At 32.7% G+C, this 16,205-nt stretch overlaps 1 protein-coding gene across 1 annotated transcript in view; it reads left to right on the forward strand.

Annotated features, from left to right (window-relative positions):
* LOC134695280 (von Willebrand factor D and EGF domain-containing protein-like) overlaps nt 1-16,205 on the forward strand; it is a 63,378-nt gene that overhangs the window by 18,714 nt on the left and 28,459 nt on the right. Inside the window, exons 6-12 of the mRNA XM_063556500.1 lie at nt 9,781-9,913; nt 11,642-11,850; nt 12,382-12,455; nt 13,062-13,125; nt 14,214-14,411; nt 14,739-14,917; nt 15,500-16,128. Coding sequence (XP_063412570.1) covers nt 9,781-9,913; nt 11,642-11,850; nt 12,382-12,455; nt 13,062-13,125; nt 14,214-14,411; nt 14,739-14,917; nt 15,500-16,128 — 1,486 coding nt within the window. The remainder of the gene's footprint in view (nt 1-9,780; nt 9,914-11,641; nt 11,851-12,381; nt 12,456-13,061; nt 13,126-14,213; nt 14,412-14,738; nt 14,918-15,499; nt 16,129-16,205) is intronic.

The following is a 16,205-nucleotide window of genomic DNA, read 5'->3' on the forward strand; positions in this document are numbered from 1 at the left end:
GTATTCCTTTGAGCTATCATATAAATGTCTGGTTTGTTGGTTTACTAAGAAATCACCAATTAAGGCTTCCAATCCCATAAATATATTAGAATTTCCTATTTAAAAAAAATAAGCTGCAAAATCAGTGGGTTTTTTTCTTCTTCATTTTACCATATGCCCATCTTCCAAGTAAAGTTATTGTTCAATCTTTTTAAAAACTCTAAATAAATTTGGACAGAGGAATAATGTAGATCAGCTGTATGAATTTTCGACCATACTGTAAAATGCTTAAGGAGGCTTGAGGATACAAAAATTTCAGCAAAATTTTCAATATATTTTTTTTCATTACAAATTTTTTATCTACACTATTAGTTGTTACTTTATGATATGGTACAAAAATAAACCAAAAAAAATTTATTAGTTTTGCCCCCAGATGACTTATTAAATGTTTATATCATTGAAAAAGCTCCAAATGTTCTCCCTTTGGTGCAAAAATGCCATTTTTAGCTCACCTGACCTGAAAGGTCAAGTGAGCTTTTCTCATCACTTGGCGTCCGTCGTCCGTAAACTTTTACAAAAATCTTCTCCTCTGAAACTAATGGGCCAAATTTAACCAAACTTGGCCACAATCATCCTTGGGGTATCTAGTTTAAAAAATGTGTCCGATGACCTGGCCATCAAACTAAGATGGCCGCCATGGCTTAAAATAGAACGCAGGGGTAAAATGTATATTTTGGCTTATATCTTTAAAACCAAAGCATTTAGAGCAAATCTGACATGGGTAACATTGTTGATCAGGTCAAGATCTATCTGCCCTGAAATTTTCAGACGAATCGGACAACCTGTTGTTGGGTTGCTGTCCCTGAATTGGTAATTTGAAGGAAATTTTGCAGTTTTTGGTTATTATCTTGAATACTAATATAGATAGAGATAAACTGTAGACAACAATAATGTTCAGCAAAATAAGACCTGTAAATAAGTCAACATGACCAAAATTGTCAGTCAACCCCTTAGGAGTTATTGCCCTTTATAGTCAATTTTAACAACTTTTTCGTCATTTTTTGTAACCTGTACAAAAATCTTCTTCTCTGAAACTACTGGGCCAAATTTAAACTAACTTGGCCACAATCATAATTGTGGTATATAGTTTAAACTAGAGGCTCTAAAGAGCCTGTGTCGCTCACCTTGGTATATGTGAATATTAAACAAAGGAAGCAGATGGATTCATGCATAATTGTGTTTTGATGATGGTGATGTGTTTGTAAATCTTACTTTACCAAACATTCTTGCTGCTTACAATTATCTTTATCTATAATGAATTGGCCCAGTAGTATCAGTGGAAATGTTAATACAAATTTACAAATTTTATGAAAATTGTTAAAAATTGACTATAAAGGAAAATAACTCCTTAGGGGGTCAATTGACCATTTCGGTCATGTTGACTTATTTGTAAATCTTACTTTGCTGAACATTGTTGCTGTTCACAGTTTATCTTTATCTATAATAATATTCAAGATAATAACCAAAAACAGCAAAATTTCCTTAAAATTACCTATTCACGGGCAGCAACCCAACAACGGGTTGTCAGATTCATCTGAAAATTGTAGGGCAGATATATATTGATCTGCTAAACAATTTAACCCCATGTCAGATTTGCTCTAAATGCTTTGGTTTTTGAGTTATAAGCCAAAAAACTGCATTTTACCCCTATGTTCTATTTTTAGCCCATGGCCATCTTGGATGGTTGAACGGGTAACACCACACATTTTTAAAACTAGAAACCCCAAAGATGATTGTTGCCAAGTTTGGATTAATTTGTTCCAGTAGTTTCAGAGGAGAAGATTTTTGTAAAAGATAACTAAGATTTACGAAAATTGTTAAAAATTGACTATAAAGGGCAATAACTCCTAAAGGGGTCAACTGACCATTTCGGTCATGTTGACTTATTTGTAAATCTTACTTTGCTGAACATTATTGCTGTTTACAGTTTATCTCTATATATAATAATATTCAAAATAATAACCAAAAACAGCAAAATTTCCTTAAAATTACCAATTCAGGGGCTGCAACCCAACATTGGGTTGTCCGATTCATCTGAAAATTTCAGGGCAGATAGATCTTGACCTGATAAACAATTATACCACATGTCAGATTTGCTCTAAATGCTTTGGTTTTTGAGTTATAAGCCAAAAACTGCATTTTACCCCTATGTTCTATTTTTAGCCGTGGCGGCCATCTTGGTTGGTTGACCAGGTCACGCCACACATTTTTGAAACTAGATACCCCAATGATGATTGTGGCCAAGTTTGGTTTAATTTGGCCCAGTAGTTTCAGAGGAGAAGATTTTTGTAAAAGCTAACGACGCCGGACGCTGGACGCCAAGTGATGGGAAAAGCTCACTTGGCCCTTTGGGCCAGGTGAGCTAAAAATGTGTCCGATGACCCCACCTACCAAACAAAATGGTCGACATGGCTAAAATTAGAACATAGTGGTAAAATGCAGTTTTTGCTTTATATCTTTGAAACTAAGACACTTAGGGCAAATCTTTCAAGATTTGAATGTCCATCAGAATAAGATCTATCCCCTCACAAATTTTCAGATGAATCCTACAACCTGTTGTTGGGTTGCTGCCCTAAAATTGGTAATTTTAAGGCAATTTTGCAGTTTTTGGTTATTATCTTGAATACTATTATAGATAGAGATAAACTGTAAACAGCAATAATGATGTTCAGCAAAGTAAGATCTACAAATAAGTCAACATGACCAAAATTGTCAGAGAACCCCTTAAGGAGTTATTGTCCTTTATAGTCAATATTGAACAACTTTTCATCATTTTTGTAACTTGTACAAAAATCTTCTTTTCTAAAACTATGGGCCAAATTTAACCAAACTTGGCCACAATCATTACTAGGGTATCTATTTAAAAAAGTGTCTAATGACCCCGCCTACCAACCAAGATGGCTGACATCAGTAAATACAGTAACAGGTGATCTAAACAGGCTCTTGAGAGCCTTTAGTTTTGTCATCAATATTGAAATATCTTTTTTGACTCATCAGTGACCTATATTTTATATTATTTTTTTCAAATAAGCTAGCTGTACTTCAACTAAACAATTGTAAAATTTAAGTGATTTCTGTAATTAATTTCTTTTTTTATTTAGATATAACCCCTATTTCTCCTATTAGTTCAACAGAAAAAAAGTACCTTAACAAAAATGCATTCTTTATACGAAAACAGATAGTGAGCTTAAATAAACAGTGACCCCTTTTTTTATTTATTTTTTCTAATAAGTATATGATAAAGTTCATTTATTGAAGAAAAAAATAGCAAATCTTATATTTAAACCAAAAATGGGTTTATACCCACGAGCCCCCTTAAAAGGAACTTTCACATGTTGGATGAATGCCTTTTGAATTGTTTTTAAAAAGAAATATCTACTGTGTGTAATTTACTTATCCCATCTTTTGTTCCTCTACCAGAACATCCAATTTGTAACTGACCATCTTGATTTATATTCAGACATATGGGTTTCTTAATACCATGACTTTCATTGAGACAAGTGACTAGACAACCTTCCATAGATAGCATGTGGACAGCATTGCTGTTCCTGTCTGAGACTAAAATTAAACCTTTGGAAGTGGTTACAATGTCCAAAGGAAGGAATTTTGTTTTAGAATTTATGCTAGGAGGACCATTGTATGTCCATTTTGGGTTCCCATATTTTCCAAGGACAACGACCCTACCTTCCCAAGGTTTATTATTTGTTATATCTAAAACACATATGTCTCCATTTATATTAGTTGTGATTGCATCTGGTAATGTAAATAATCTCTGATTGTTTGTATCATACTCATATGTTCTCATATGTCTACAGTTATAGTCATATACAAGTATTCCTCTTCTACTTTCTTCGTTTAGTGGAAACAGTTGACCATTATCTCTAAATCCTATTAGAATATTTTTGTTTGTTGCATGAATTCCTCTGGCATAAAGAGGTGAGATAGATGTTAAGATTTCTATCTTACTGTCTGGTGTAAAAGTTTGTAGGCATTTAATTTCTGATGATAAAGGAACTGTGAATAGTAATATATTGTTTTTTGCTTTTGTCATGTCAACAATATCTACTTTATCAACCCCTGATACACTTGTAGTTTCACATTTTGAATTCTTAAGTCTAAATGACTTGATGGTTGATTCTCCTAAAAGACACAAAATATTTGAATTATCTGCAAAAGTTTCAATCTTCCAGATGTTCTCCTCAGACGTAAATGTTTCAGTGACCTTGAACTCTGGAATGGTTAATATAGAACCAAACGCTTCTTTGTTATCATCAATAATTTTTGTTTCTGAAAATACTGTTTTTTTATCAGATATTGTTTTAACTGGTCTTGTAGGCAAATCATTGTCTAGTTTACTAGATGCTGTAAAAATAGCTGTTGCATTGTGGGATTGGAAGGTCACTTCAATTTGAGCTTTGTTTCTTGTAAGGGCGTCACTTTTTTCTGCAGTTTCCTTCAACTGTGTTGATATTTCTTCTTCCCTCGGCTTCCACAGCTTGTCTAACTCTGTGATTAGATTCTCTCTTTGTTTAGTAATGATTTCTTTAAGTTCACTTTCCTTTTTCAAAATTCTTTTTTTTATTTCATCGTACTGGTGCATTTTCCATAGATTTAATCTGTTTCAGTACTTTTTCAAGGTCAACATAAAAAGGCAATTCTTGGTTAATTTTGTCATCCACCTCTTAAAGTTCTTTTACTCTCCTATGATATACTTCAACAATTTTTGTCAGATTATGAGTTCTATGGGACTCTAGTAGACAAACCGCACAAAGCAATACCTTACAATCCTCGCAGTAAATAATGCATTGTTCATCATTGTGAAACGAACATTGAATATCTTTCAGGTCTAAATGACGAATAGTTTCACTTGCTCCCAAGTTACTGAATTCTTTAAGATCAAGCACCTGGTGAACTTCAGTTTTCTTTATTTTTGTATGAATTTTGATTTTACATCCCTCACACAGAATTAAATCACAATTTACACATTTATATTTTGGTTCATTTGAAGTTTCACAGAATTGACAAACCATGAAGTTCTGAGCCATTTTTATGCAATATTTATAGAATGCTATCATACAAAGTATATCTTTTTAGACTTTGTTCTTACTACCTAAACCACATGATAATAATTGGATTAATATTTATAACTCTCTATCTGATGTTTGCATTGTAAACAGATAAGTTGAATATTTATATTTTGACACAAGATGGAAAGGGTGCATAATGTTTTTGGTCTGTGCATCACACATGTCAACTCACGATCAAAGGATACATTATGACATTTAAAAGTCGGTCGCTCAAATATTTTGATCATTGTAATGAGAAACTTAAATATTACCTTAACAACACAACGTGATTAAAACGTTTAGGTGATTTTACAGAGTTATCTCCCTGTAGTGTTAGGTACCACCTTAAACTAAGTCCTTATCACTTCTTCCTTATAGTTGCAGGGCTGATCCAGCCATTTTCAAAAGGGAGGGGGGTTGTTCCCAACGCAGGATAAAGGGGGATGTTCCAACTATATGTCCCAATTCAAATGCAATGATCGTCTGAAAAAGGAGTGTCCAACCACAGGAACACTCAGCCTCGAACTACCTCTGAGGTGCTTGGAATAAAATCATAGACTTGATTAACATGATTAAGTAGGGTCCAGAATAATGACATGAACAATTCCAAGAGATCTACTTTCAAAGTCATAACTGATGAACATCTCGCCTACATTCAAGGAAACAACATGTTTTGAACAAATAATCATAAGAAAAAATTTTAATAAATGGCAAAACAAAAAAATCTTTCAACTAAATTGAATACGAGTAAGTACTGTATAAACCTAAGTTTTCATATGTAAATTATACACAGCTTAGGTGAAATAAAAGTGAATATAGTTGATATTCTTTCATATATATAAATAAATAAACAATGTTTGAAAATCAAAAAATTTAAAACAACAAATTATCTTACAAATGAAAAAATTACCCACAAATATAATCTGGTTACATTATTCCTGTAAGCTTTCATATAAGTTTCTGGTTGGTTTGATTACTAAGAAACCATCAATACTCCCAATTCTATAAATATGTGAGGATTTCCTATTGAAAAAAAATATAACTGCCAAATCTGAGATGGTTTTAATGCCCCTCTATGATTTTGCCCCACCGATGATAGTAGAGGGGCGTCATGTTTTCTGGTCTGTGCATCCTTTCTTCTGTCTGTCCATCCGTCTGTCCCACTTCAGGTTAAAGTTTTTGTTGATGGTAGTTTTTGATGAAGTTGAAGTCCAATCAGCTTGAAAGTTAGTAAACATGTTCCCTATGATATGATCTTTCTCATTTTAATGCCAAATTAGAGATTTGACCCCAATTTCACAGTCTACTGAATAAAGAAAATGATAATGCAAGTGGGGCATCTGTGTACTAGGGACACATTCTTGTTTCTTCATGTTACCTTAATCATTCCCATCTTCCAATAAAATTGAGGGGGATATAAATTTGAACAGAGGAATAAAATAGTTTCAACTTTGTATTTGTTTGGCTTTATAAGTATTTTGATATGAGCGTCACTGATGAGTCTTATGGAGACGAAACGCGCTTCTGGCGTACTAAATTATAATCCTGGTACCTTTTGATAACTATATAGATCAGCTGTATGAATTCGGACCAAAGTTAAGACTTTCTTAATTGATATAATTTCAAGGGTGATTTTTGGTAAATGTTGCAAATGTCATACATGTAGTAGGTGATAAGTAGTTAATAAAGCACTTAGTGAGCGAGTGTTTATTTGAGGCTGTATTTTTTACTATAGAATGCTTAAAAGGACTTTCACATGCTGGAAGGATGCCTCTTGATTTGTTTTTACAAAGAAATATCTACTGTGTGTAATTTACCAAGCCCATCTTTTGTTCCAAAACTAGAGCACCCTATTTGTAAGTGGCCATCTTGATTTATATTCAGACATAATGGTCTCTTAATACCATGACTTTCATTCAGACTACTGACTAGACAACCTTCCATAGATAACATGTGAACAGTATTTCTTTCCTTGTCCGAGACTAATATTAAACCTTTGGAAGTGGTTACAAGGTCCAAAGGAAAGAATTTTGTTTTAGAATTTATGCTAGGAGGACCATTGTATGTCCATTTTAGGTTCCCATATTTTCCAAGGACAACCACCCTACCTTCCCATGGGTTATTATTTGTCTTATCAATTACACAGATGTCCTCATTTATATTTGTTGTGATTGCATCTGGTAAAGAAAATAATCTCTGATTGTCTGTGTCATACTCATATGTTCTCATGTGTCTACAGTTATAGTCATACACAAGTATTCCTCTTCTACTGTCCTCTCGAAGTGGAAAAGATGGTCCAGCCTCCTTAAATCCAATGAAAGTATTGTTAGTTGCATGAATTCCTCTGGCATAAAGTGGTGAGATAGATGTTAATGTTTCTATCTTACTGTATGGTGTAAAAGTTGATAGGGATTTGATTTCTGAAGATGCAAAAACAGTGAATAATAATTTATTACCCTGTGCTTTTGTCATGTCAACAATATCTACTTTATCAACCCCTGATACACTTGTAGTTTCACATTTTGAAGTCTTAAGTTTAAAAGAACTGATGGTTGATTCTTCTGTAAAACACAAAATATTTGAATTATCTGCAAAAGTTTCAATCTTCCAGATGTTCCCCTCAGAAGTAAATGTTTCAGTGCCCTTGAACACTGGAATGGTTAATATAGAACCAAACGCTTCTTTGTTTTCATCGATAATTTTTGTTTCTGAAAATAATAATTTTTGTTCTGATATTGTATTCACTGGTCTTGTAGGTAAATTATTGTCCAGTTTATCCAAAGCTGTAAAAATAGCTGTTGCATTGTGGGATTGGAAGGTCTCTTCAATTTGAGCTTTATTTCTTGTAAGGGTGTCACATTTTCCCGCAGTATCCTTCAACTGTCTTGACATTTCTTCCTCCCTGGGCTTCCACAGCTTGTCTAACTCTGTGATGAGATTTTCTTTTTGTTTAGTGATGATTTCTTTCAGTTCACTTTCCTTTTTCAAGACCCTTATTTTTATTTCATTGTATTGGTCATTTTCCACAGTTTTAATCTTTTTCAGTTCTTTTTCAAGGTCAACATAAAAAGGCAGTTCCTGGTGAATTTTGTCATCCAACTCTTGCAGTTCTTTTACTTTCCTTTGATACACTTCATGGGTTTTTGTCAGATTATGAGTTCTATGGGTTTCTAGTAGACAAACTGCACAAAGCAACACTTTACAATCTTCACAGTAAATAATGCATTGTTCAGCATTGTGAATTGAACATTGAATATCTTTCAGGTCTAAATTACGAATAGTTTCACTTGCTCCCAAGTTACTGAATTCTTTAAGATCAAGCACCTGGTGAACTTCAGTTTTCTTTATTTTTGTATGAATTTTGATTTTACATCCCTCACACAGAATTAAATCACAATTTACACATTTATATTTTGGTTCATTTGAAGTTTCACAGAATTGACAAACCATTAAGTTCTGAGCCATTTTATATGGTATGAATTGTTTGCTATCAAATGAATACCTTTCAGACTTTGTACCTTATAATCTATACCATTTGTTTTATAATACAAGGTGAAACAAGTCAGAAAAAAATCTTTTTCCGAGTTTTATTTCTCTTTTCCAATACATTTTAATTCAGAATTCTTTCATTTTAATCCATATCCTACAAATTATAGTTGTTTTCTTAACATACATAAAGTAATTAAGAATAAAAATAAACTGAAATAAAAGTAAATTACCCATTGAAAATAAATGAACCAGTCCAATGATAAGATTTACTTCCTGGTTCAAAATGTATTTATAACTTTTTATCTGATCATCCAGTTCATAATAGTTCAGCTATTTATATATTGTTCTGTAGTGAAGTCATTGTGAGATCAGCAAGTGTTTTTGTTTATCATATGTAAAAAAAAAAATCATTTTAAAATTTTGACATTATTCAGATAGCAGCTATAGTTTTTATGAATTTATATAAAGAAATCAAAAGTGGACATGGTATATATAATAAAAACCAAAAGTATTGATTTTAGATGTAAAACCATCATTGATTTTCTCCTATTTGTTTATGTTAAATTTGCACTTTTCAAAAAATTGTGCAGAATTTGATTACTGTAAATTCAGAAATTATTGCAAGCATTTATTATTGTGATTTTATCATTTTAGATTAAAATGGGATTTTAATTTTAAATTTGTGATAATGTAAAAATTCCTGTTTAATTCATGTAAAAAAAATCAAAATGCAAGTTTAAATTATTGCTAATATAACTTTGTCACTTATTTTGCAATATTCATATAACATATCAATAATTTCTAAATTAACAGTAATCTTTGTTTCAAATAAAAAAAATAACTTAAGTTTTATCCTGTCTAAGTAATATAGACAAAATTTCTCATAACATTTCATTGCATATAAGAAAACGACCAGTACTGAAGTTTAACCTATCAAATTTTTACCTCTTTTTTTCCTCTGTATATACATATACTTAATATTTTAAGTAACCATGCATGTTTAACCTAAATTTTCCAATTATTTTTTATAGAAACATCAAATTATGGTTGACCGTTGAACCCCCCTTTTTCCTGAGTTAAGGAACCCCCACCCCCTTTTTTAAATGGCCTAATCTGCCCCCCAAAGATTTTTTTTTAGTAAATCTGACAATTGATTTTATAGACTTTTTTCTATATATATTAACAGGTGATGGAGACCAATATAGTTTTACAAGAGAATGGACAACCAGAGACGTTAACGTTTGTGTCCACAGTACCATTAACATGTGAAACAGAGAGGTGTAAACTAGACATGGTGTTAACAGTCAAATATCCAAAAGGTTAGGAACTATTTTGTCAATTAGACACGGTGTTAACAGTCAAATATCCAAAAGGTTAGGAACTATTTTGTCAATTAGACATGGTGTTAACAGTCAAATATCCAAAAGGTTAGGAACTATTTTGTCAATTAGACATGGTGTTAACAGTCAAATATCCAAGAGGTTAGGATCTCTTTTGTCAATTAGACATGGTGTTAACAGTCAAATATCCAAGAGGTTAGGATCTCTTTTGTCTATTAGACATGGTGTTAACAGTCAAATATCCAAAAGGTTAGGAACTATTTTGTCAATTTGACATGGTGTTAACAGTCAAATATCCAAAAGGTTAGGACCTCTTTTGTCTATTAGACATGGTGTTAACAGTCAAATATCCAAGAGGTTAGGATCTCTTTTGTCTATTAGACATGGTGTTAACAGTCAAATATCCAAAAGGTTAGGAACTATTTTGTCAATTAGACATGGTGTTAACACCCAATATCCAAAAAGTTAGGAACTATTTTGTCAATTAGACATGGTGTTAACAGTCAAATATCCAAGAGGTTAGGATCTCTTTTGTCTATTAGACATGGTGTTAACAGTCAAATATCCAAGAGGTTAGGATCTCTTTTGTCTATTAGACATGGTGTTAACAGTCAAATATCCAAAAGGTTAGGAACTATTTTGTCAATTAGACATGGTGTTAACAGTCAAATATCCAAAAGGTTAGGACCTCTTTTGTCTATTAGACATGGTGTTAACAGTCAAATATCCAAGAGGTTAGGATCTCTTTTGTCTATTAGACATGGTGTTAACAGTCAAATATCCAAGAGGTTAGGATCTCTTTTGTCCATTATAATCATAATAATTTACATTAATATATGTCTACATTAGCTAGAGGTATAGGAGGAGGGTTGAGATCTCATAAACATGTTTCACCCCGCCACATTTTTGCGCCTGTCCCAAGTTAGGAGCCTCTGGCTTTTGTTAGTCTTGTATTATTTTAATTTTAGTTTCTTGTGTACAATTTGGGAATTAGTATGGTGTTCATTATCACTGAACTAGTATATATTTGTTTAGGGGCCAGTTGAAGGACACCTTCTGGTGCGGGAATTTCTCGCTACATTGAAGACCTGTTGGTGACCTTCTGCTGTTGTTTTTTCTATGGTCGGTTGTTGTCTCTTTGACACATTCCCCATTTCCATACTCAATTTTATTACTCTTTACATGCAACTTCAAAACATTAAAAAAAAAACAGAATTCTTTATGAAAATTATACTTCAATATGTATACGTTCAACAAACTTCTGCTGTTGTCTGCTCTATGGTCAGGTTGTTGTCGCTTTGACACATTCCCCATTTCCATTCTCAATTTTATTCGATAATTAAATCTTAAGCAAACTTTCTTTATGTACTGCCTGCCAAAACCGGATTACAACTATTGTGAAAACACAGTAGAATAAATCACATATTTTAAAACTCATACACAAACTGCACATAAATATATATTTTGAATTACAAGTATTTTAGTATAATAGAAAAAACAAAGGATAAGGCGACATATCCATCCATGACACAGAATCAGTACATTCACAACACAAAAAAAAAAAACACAAAAAGCAAAGGAATAAAAAGGCCTCAACCACCAGTATCTATAGACAACTTATCATATTGTTATATTTTTGCATTTTTTACTTCAAAAAGTTCCAGGTCTGGGACAATAAATCTGTTACTATTATGTTTTTAATTCCAGAAAACACTCTGTCCAATGTTTTACTATCCCGTTGTCTCCTAGAGTTCCGACCTAATGACAGATGTCAAGGTATTGGATGCATCTCACAACAGGTCAAGGTTGCAATGACCTCTAACCTTTACACTTTAAATGTCAAGGACATTCATATTTCTGGCTACCTGTATGTGGATGAACAGGTCATGTGGAATCAAGACACTGTACAAGCAAAGGTAAATTAATGTCATAGTTTTTGAGGCAATTTAACCTTTGAATTAGGCAGTAATAAAGAATACAAGTCATTTGTTTGCCCTTACCCTAGCTACCTATCCAGAAAATACTCAAGATCAATTATGTCCCATAGAGAAAAGTTTTTCCTTAATCAGATGAGCATAAAAACTAAATCACATCTGAATCTTTCATTATCGTTTTGCTTGAGAAAAAAAAATGGGTTAAACAAACCCAGCCACTGTCTCTTCTTTAAGGTCAGGTTTGGACAAACCAAAATATTTTCAAATGTGGCCTAAGCAATTTTTATCAGTTTGATAATTTGTATGCCCCTTGTTTGTCTGTAGGACAGTATGTACATCCAAAATTTGTTTCCCTTCTCAAAAGAAAGTTTACCTCAACTTAATGTTATGAATTTTAATCACAATGCTCAGACCTAGGTAGAATTTGGGTGGCGTCACTTTTACGATTTTTGTTGCTTCTTCACGAATGGAAGGATTGCTGAATAATTGTACGGTTGCTGTTTTTATTTGTAGATAAAAGTGATAGATCTGCCATCAGCTTCCTGTTACATGACAGCTGGTGTATTTATTTTGTCATTCCAGAACAAGTAAGTAAAAGAGGGACGAAAGATACCAGAGGGACAGTCAAAACTCATAAATCAAAAATAAACTGACAACACCAATGCTAAAAAAGAAAATAAATAAACTGGTCATAATCTCAAATATTTTTTTATACATCATTTTTATGCTATTCAACTTCGTACTTTATTGGGCCTTTTTAACTTTTTTGGATTTGAGCCTCACTGATGAGTCTTTTAAAATTTTGTTGACAGATAGATAGATAGATATTTTATTCTCTAAAATACTTAATACAAGTTAACATAGAAATATACAATATAATTACAGATACAATAGTTGAGGTAAACAAATATAAAAACAAAAAGACGAAATGCGCGACTGGCGTAAATAAAATTTTTATTCCTGGTATCTATGATGAGTATGAGTATGAGTACCTGGTACTATGTGGTATGAGTGCCAATGAGATAACTCTCCATCAAAGTGACAATTTCTAAAAGTAAACCATTAGAATATTTTCAAATGTCCAGTGCAAATTAAATGCATATTCATGATTTGAATGTTTTTATAAATTTGAAATGTAATAGAAGGGGCTACAATTTGTATTATATTATTTTGATCTTTCTTTATATTTACAGTATGTCTAAATTATCTAGAAGAGGAACATATATCCTTCTGAAGAGCAGAAATAATGAGTTTGAGGTAAAATTGTGTAGTGTTCATTGTGTTAGTTACATGTTTTATGTTAAAAATAAACATAAACTGTGGATTCATCATTTTTGAGGAATACCAATTCTCTTGGTTTAGGTAAACTATGAATTTAAACATTTAATATTGTATTTAATTAAATTAACTATTGTTGTATATGCAGACTTTGATCATAAAATTGACAGTTGAAAAGAATGAACCAATTTATAGATGTTAGGTAGCAATACACAGTTAGAAGTTTAGTTTTGCATTATGGCCCTTGTGAATTTTTATGCCCCACCCACGATTGTAGAAGGGCATTATGTTTTCTGGTCTGTGCCTCCGTTCGTCCGTCTGTGCGTCAGTGCGTCCTTTCGCTTCAGGTTTAAGTTTTTGGTCAAGGTAGTTTTCAATTCAACTTGAAACTTAGTACACATGTTCCCCATGATATGATCTTTCTAATTTTAATGCCAAATAAGAGTTTCTACACCAATTTTACGGTCCACTAAACATAGAAAATGATAGTGAGAGCGGGACATATGTGTACTTGGGACACATTCTTGTTTTTTTATATTTTTATCGAGTGGGAACTCACTTTTGTCCAATGACTGCATATGCATTTCACACATTCAAGTTAATCTGGGCAAGTATATGTTTGCTTCTTTAACAGCTTCTTGTGTAAATAAAACTTTTTAAAAATGACATTCCGTATAGTCAGAAATTATTGCAATGTTTTTATTATTGGGAAAAATGCATCACGGTTATAATAGCAATAATTAAAATTTGCATTTTGATTTTTTTTATGTGAATTAAACAAGATAACTTTCTCAATATTGCAAATATTAAAATCCCATTTTAGTCTAGAATAACCAAAATTGCAATAATAAATGAACGCAATAATTTCTGAATTTACAGTAAATGTCTTGTTACAAAATGTAGATAGCTGAGTATGCAGTTTTGCTTTGCTCATTGTTAAAGGCTGTACAGTGACCTATAGTTGTTAATTTCTGTGTCATTTGGTCTCTTGTGGAGAGTTGTCTCATTGGCAATCATACCACATCTTCTTTTTGATATTTATATATATCTTCTTGTTTTAATAACAGATCCAGATAAGAGTGACCAACTGTCCTGATGAAAATTTACTTTGTGTTTGTGGTGCTGCCATTTATTACAAGGAGACGAGACTGATCATTGACAGGTGTAGGTCAACTAATAAGGAAGGGGATATATTTATACAATATCGCCCTGCCATGAGGGCTAATATGAAGATATTTGAAGGACGACATGGGAAATTGATATATGTAAGTATATGAATCAGATTAAAAAAAATCTTGACAGTCAGTGGCTTTCTGGGATCGCATTCTTCCTCCAACAATGTAACTTGACAACACCAATAAAGCCAATAATGCTTTTAAATCGGCATACAACACCAAAAATCTATCAAGCAATCAATGAAAATGTTTAGAAATCTTATAAAACAGCCAAAAGACCAAAAACAAGTTTACTGAAATAAACATTCAGGATGTTTTGCAAAATATAGACTTGTAGGACTTAAATTTTATAGTAAAATGTTTGAAATGAAAATCTTATTTATCAAAATAGTATCTTTAGCAACTTTTACTCTTCAGATTGTTTTGGACAATAAAGCTCAGGTACGAATTGACCTTCGACACCAAAGTATGACCTTGACCGTACAGTCGTCAGGATATTTTACAGACAGGATGGATGGGTTGTGTGGTACGATTGGTAATAATACATGGTACCATAGTAACGATGTACAGACAAGTCAGCCTCTTGTTGATTGGAGGTAAGTTACAGAGTCAGATCCATATAAGGAGTTGCCATCCTTGTACGTCTGCCATTCCTAATATGTTATATACATGTATGAGGGTCTAGAAGGGGTTTACAGAAAAGATAGTATTGAGCCTATACTGCAGAAAAAAAATGGCTCTGTCTGCAATCCAATGTCAGATATTTTGGATATTTGTATAGCTCATATCTAGCTTTAATCAAATCACCTTTATATTTGCATTAAATGTATGTTGGCATACCCGTAGCCAGGGGGTTCGGACGAACCCCCCCTTGAAAACAAATAAGCACTGTTAAAGTCAATGTTCTGTTCGAATTGTGACTGTTAAAGTCGAGTTTGTGAGTCAAACGAACCCCCCTTTGAAAATTCCTGGCTACGGGCCTGGTTGGTCTATATTGAGGAGCTCATGGGTTCTCAAGGCTTACCTGAGATCAAACAAAACAATTGAAAATTTGTATTTGTGGCATTTCTGTATTACAAGCATTGCTGCAGTTATGCATTATGACAGAATTGATAATACATGTAGTATGAATGGTTTTTACAGTAGAAACAACAGAAGTTCTTATCTTTTTCTTTAAGGTTACTTCCAGGTCTTAGTTTGTTTGCGAATTATGAACTCTTATTGATGAACTTGACCCCTCAGATGCCAGAATGTGATTGTTCGATGTCTTCATATGAGACTTCCTGTCCAAAATCATCTGCTGCAAAACCACAATTTTTATTTTATCTGAAAGAGACCACATTCTATTGGATAAACAAAACTCAAGGAACCAATCAAATACCAGATTACATGTTTGAAGGAGATTTTGATGATGAAGAAATTGAAACTAAACAGCCTGTTAAGGATGGGCAGCTTGCAAATGACAGTTGTAAAAATATGTTTATGACGTCAGGGATTGCCAAAACTTGCTTAAATAAAATTAGAATTGATATTGATACAGTGATGAATATCTGTGTTGCCTTGGCAACCTCCTATCAAAATTCAACATGGATGCCTGAGGTTTTACGTCTGTTAGAAAATTTATGTGAAACTCAATTGAATAAAAGAACGAATTCAACTGATTTGGGTGAACTTGCTGATGTGAATATTGAGGACATCCGCCAAGCAATTCTTTGTCCTGAAGGTTGCTATGGAAATGGCATTTGTGTAGAAAATGGATGTTTGTGTTACCAAGGATTCTCGGGTATAGAATGTCTAACCAAAGCAGGTAATTTTTATTTATTTCCCTTACCGAAAAATAAGCCCTGCGGCAAACATTGCAGCAAACGTTTGCTGCAAACTTGC

This window comes from Mytilus trossulus, chromosome 13 (assembly GCF_036588685.1).
Source record: "Mytilus trossulus isolate FHL-02 chromosome 13, PNRI_Mtr1.1.1.hap1, whole genome shotgun sequence".
NCBI classification, from domain to species: Eukaryota; Metazoa; Mollusca; class Bivalvia; order Mytilida; family Mytilidae; genus Mytilus; species Mytilus trossulus.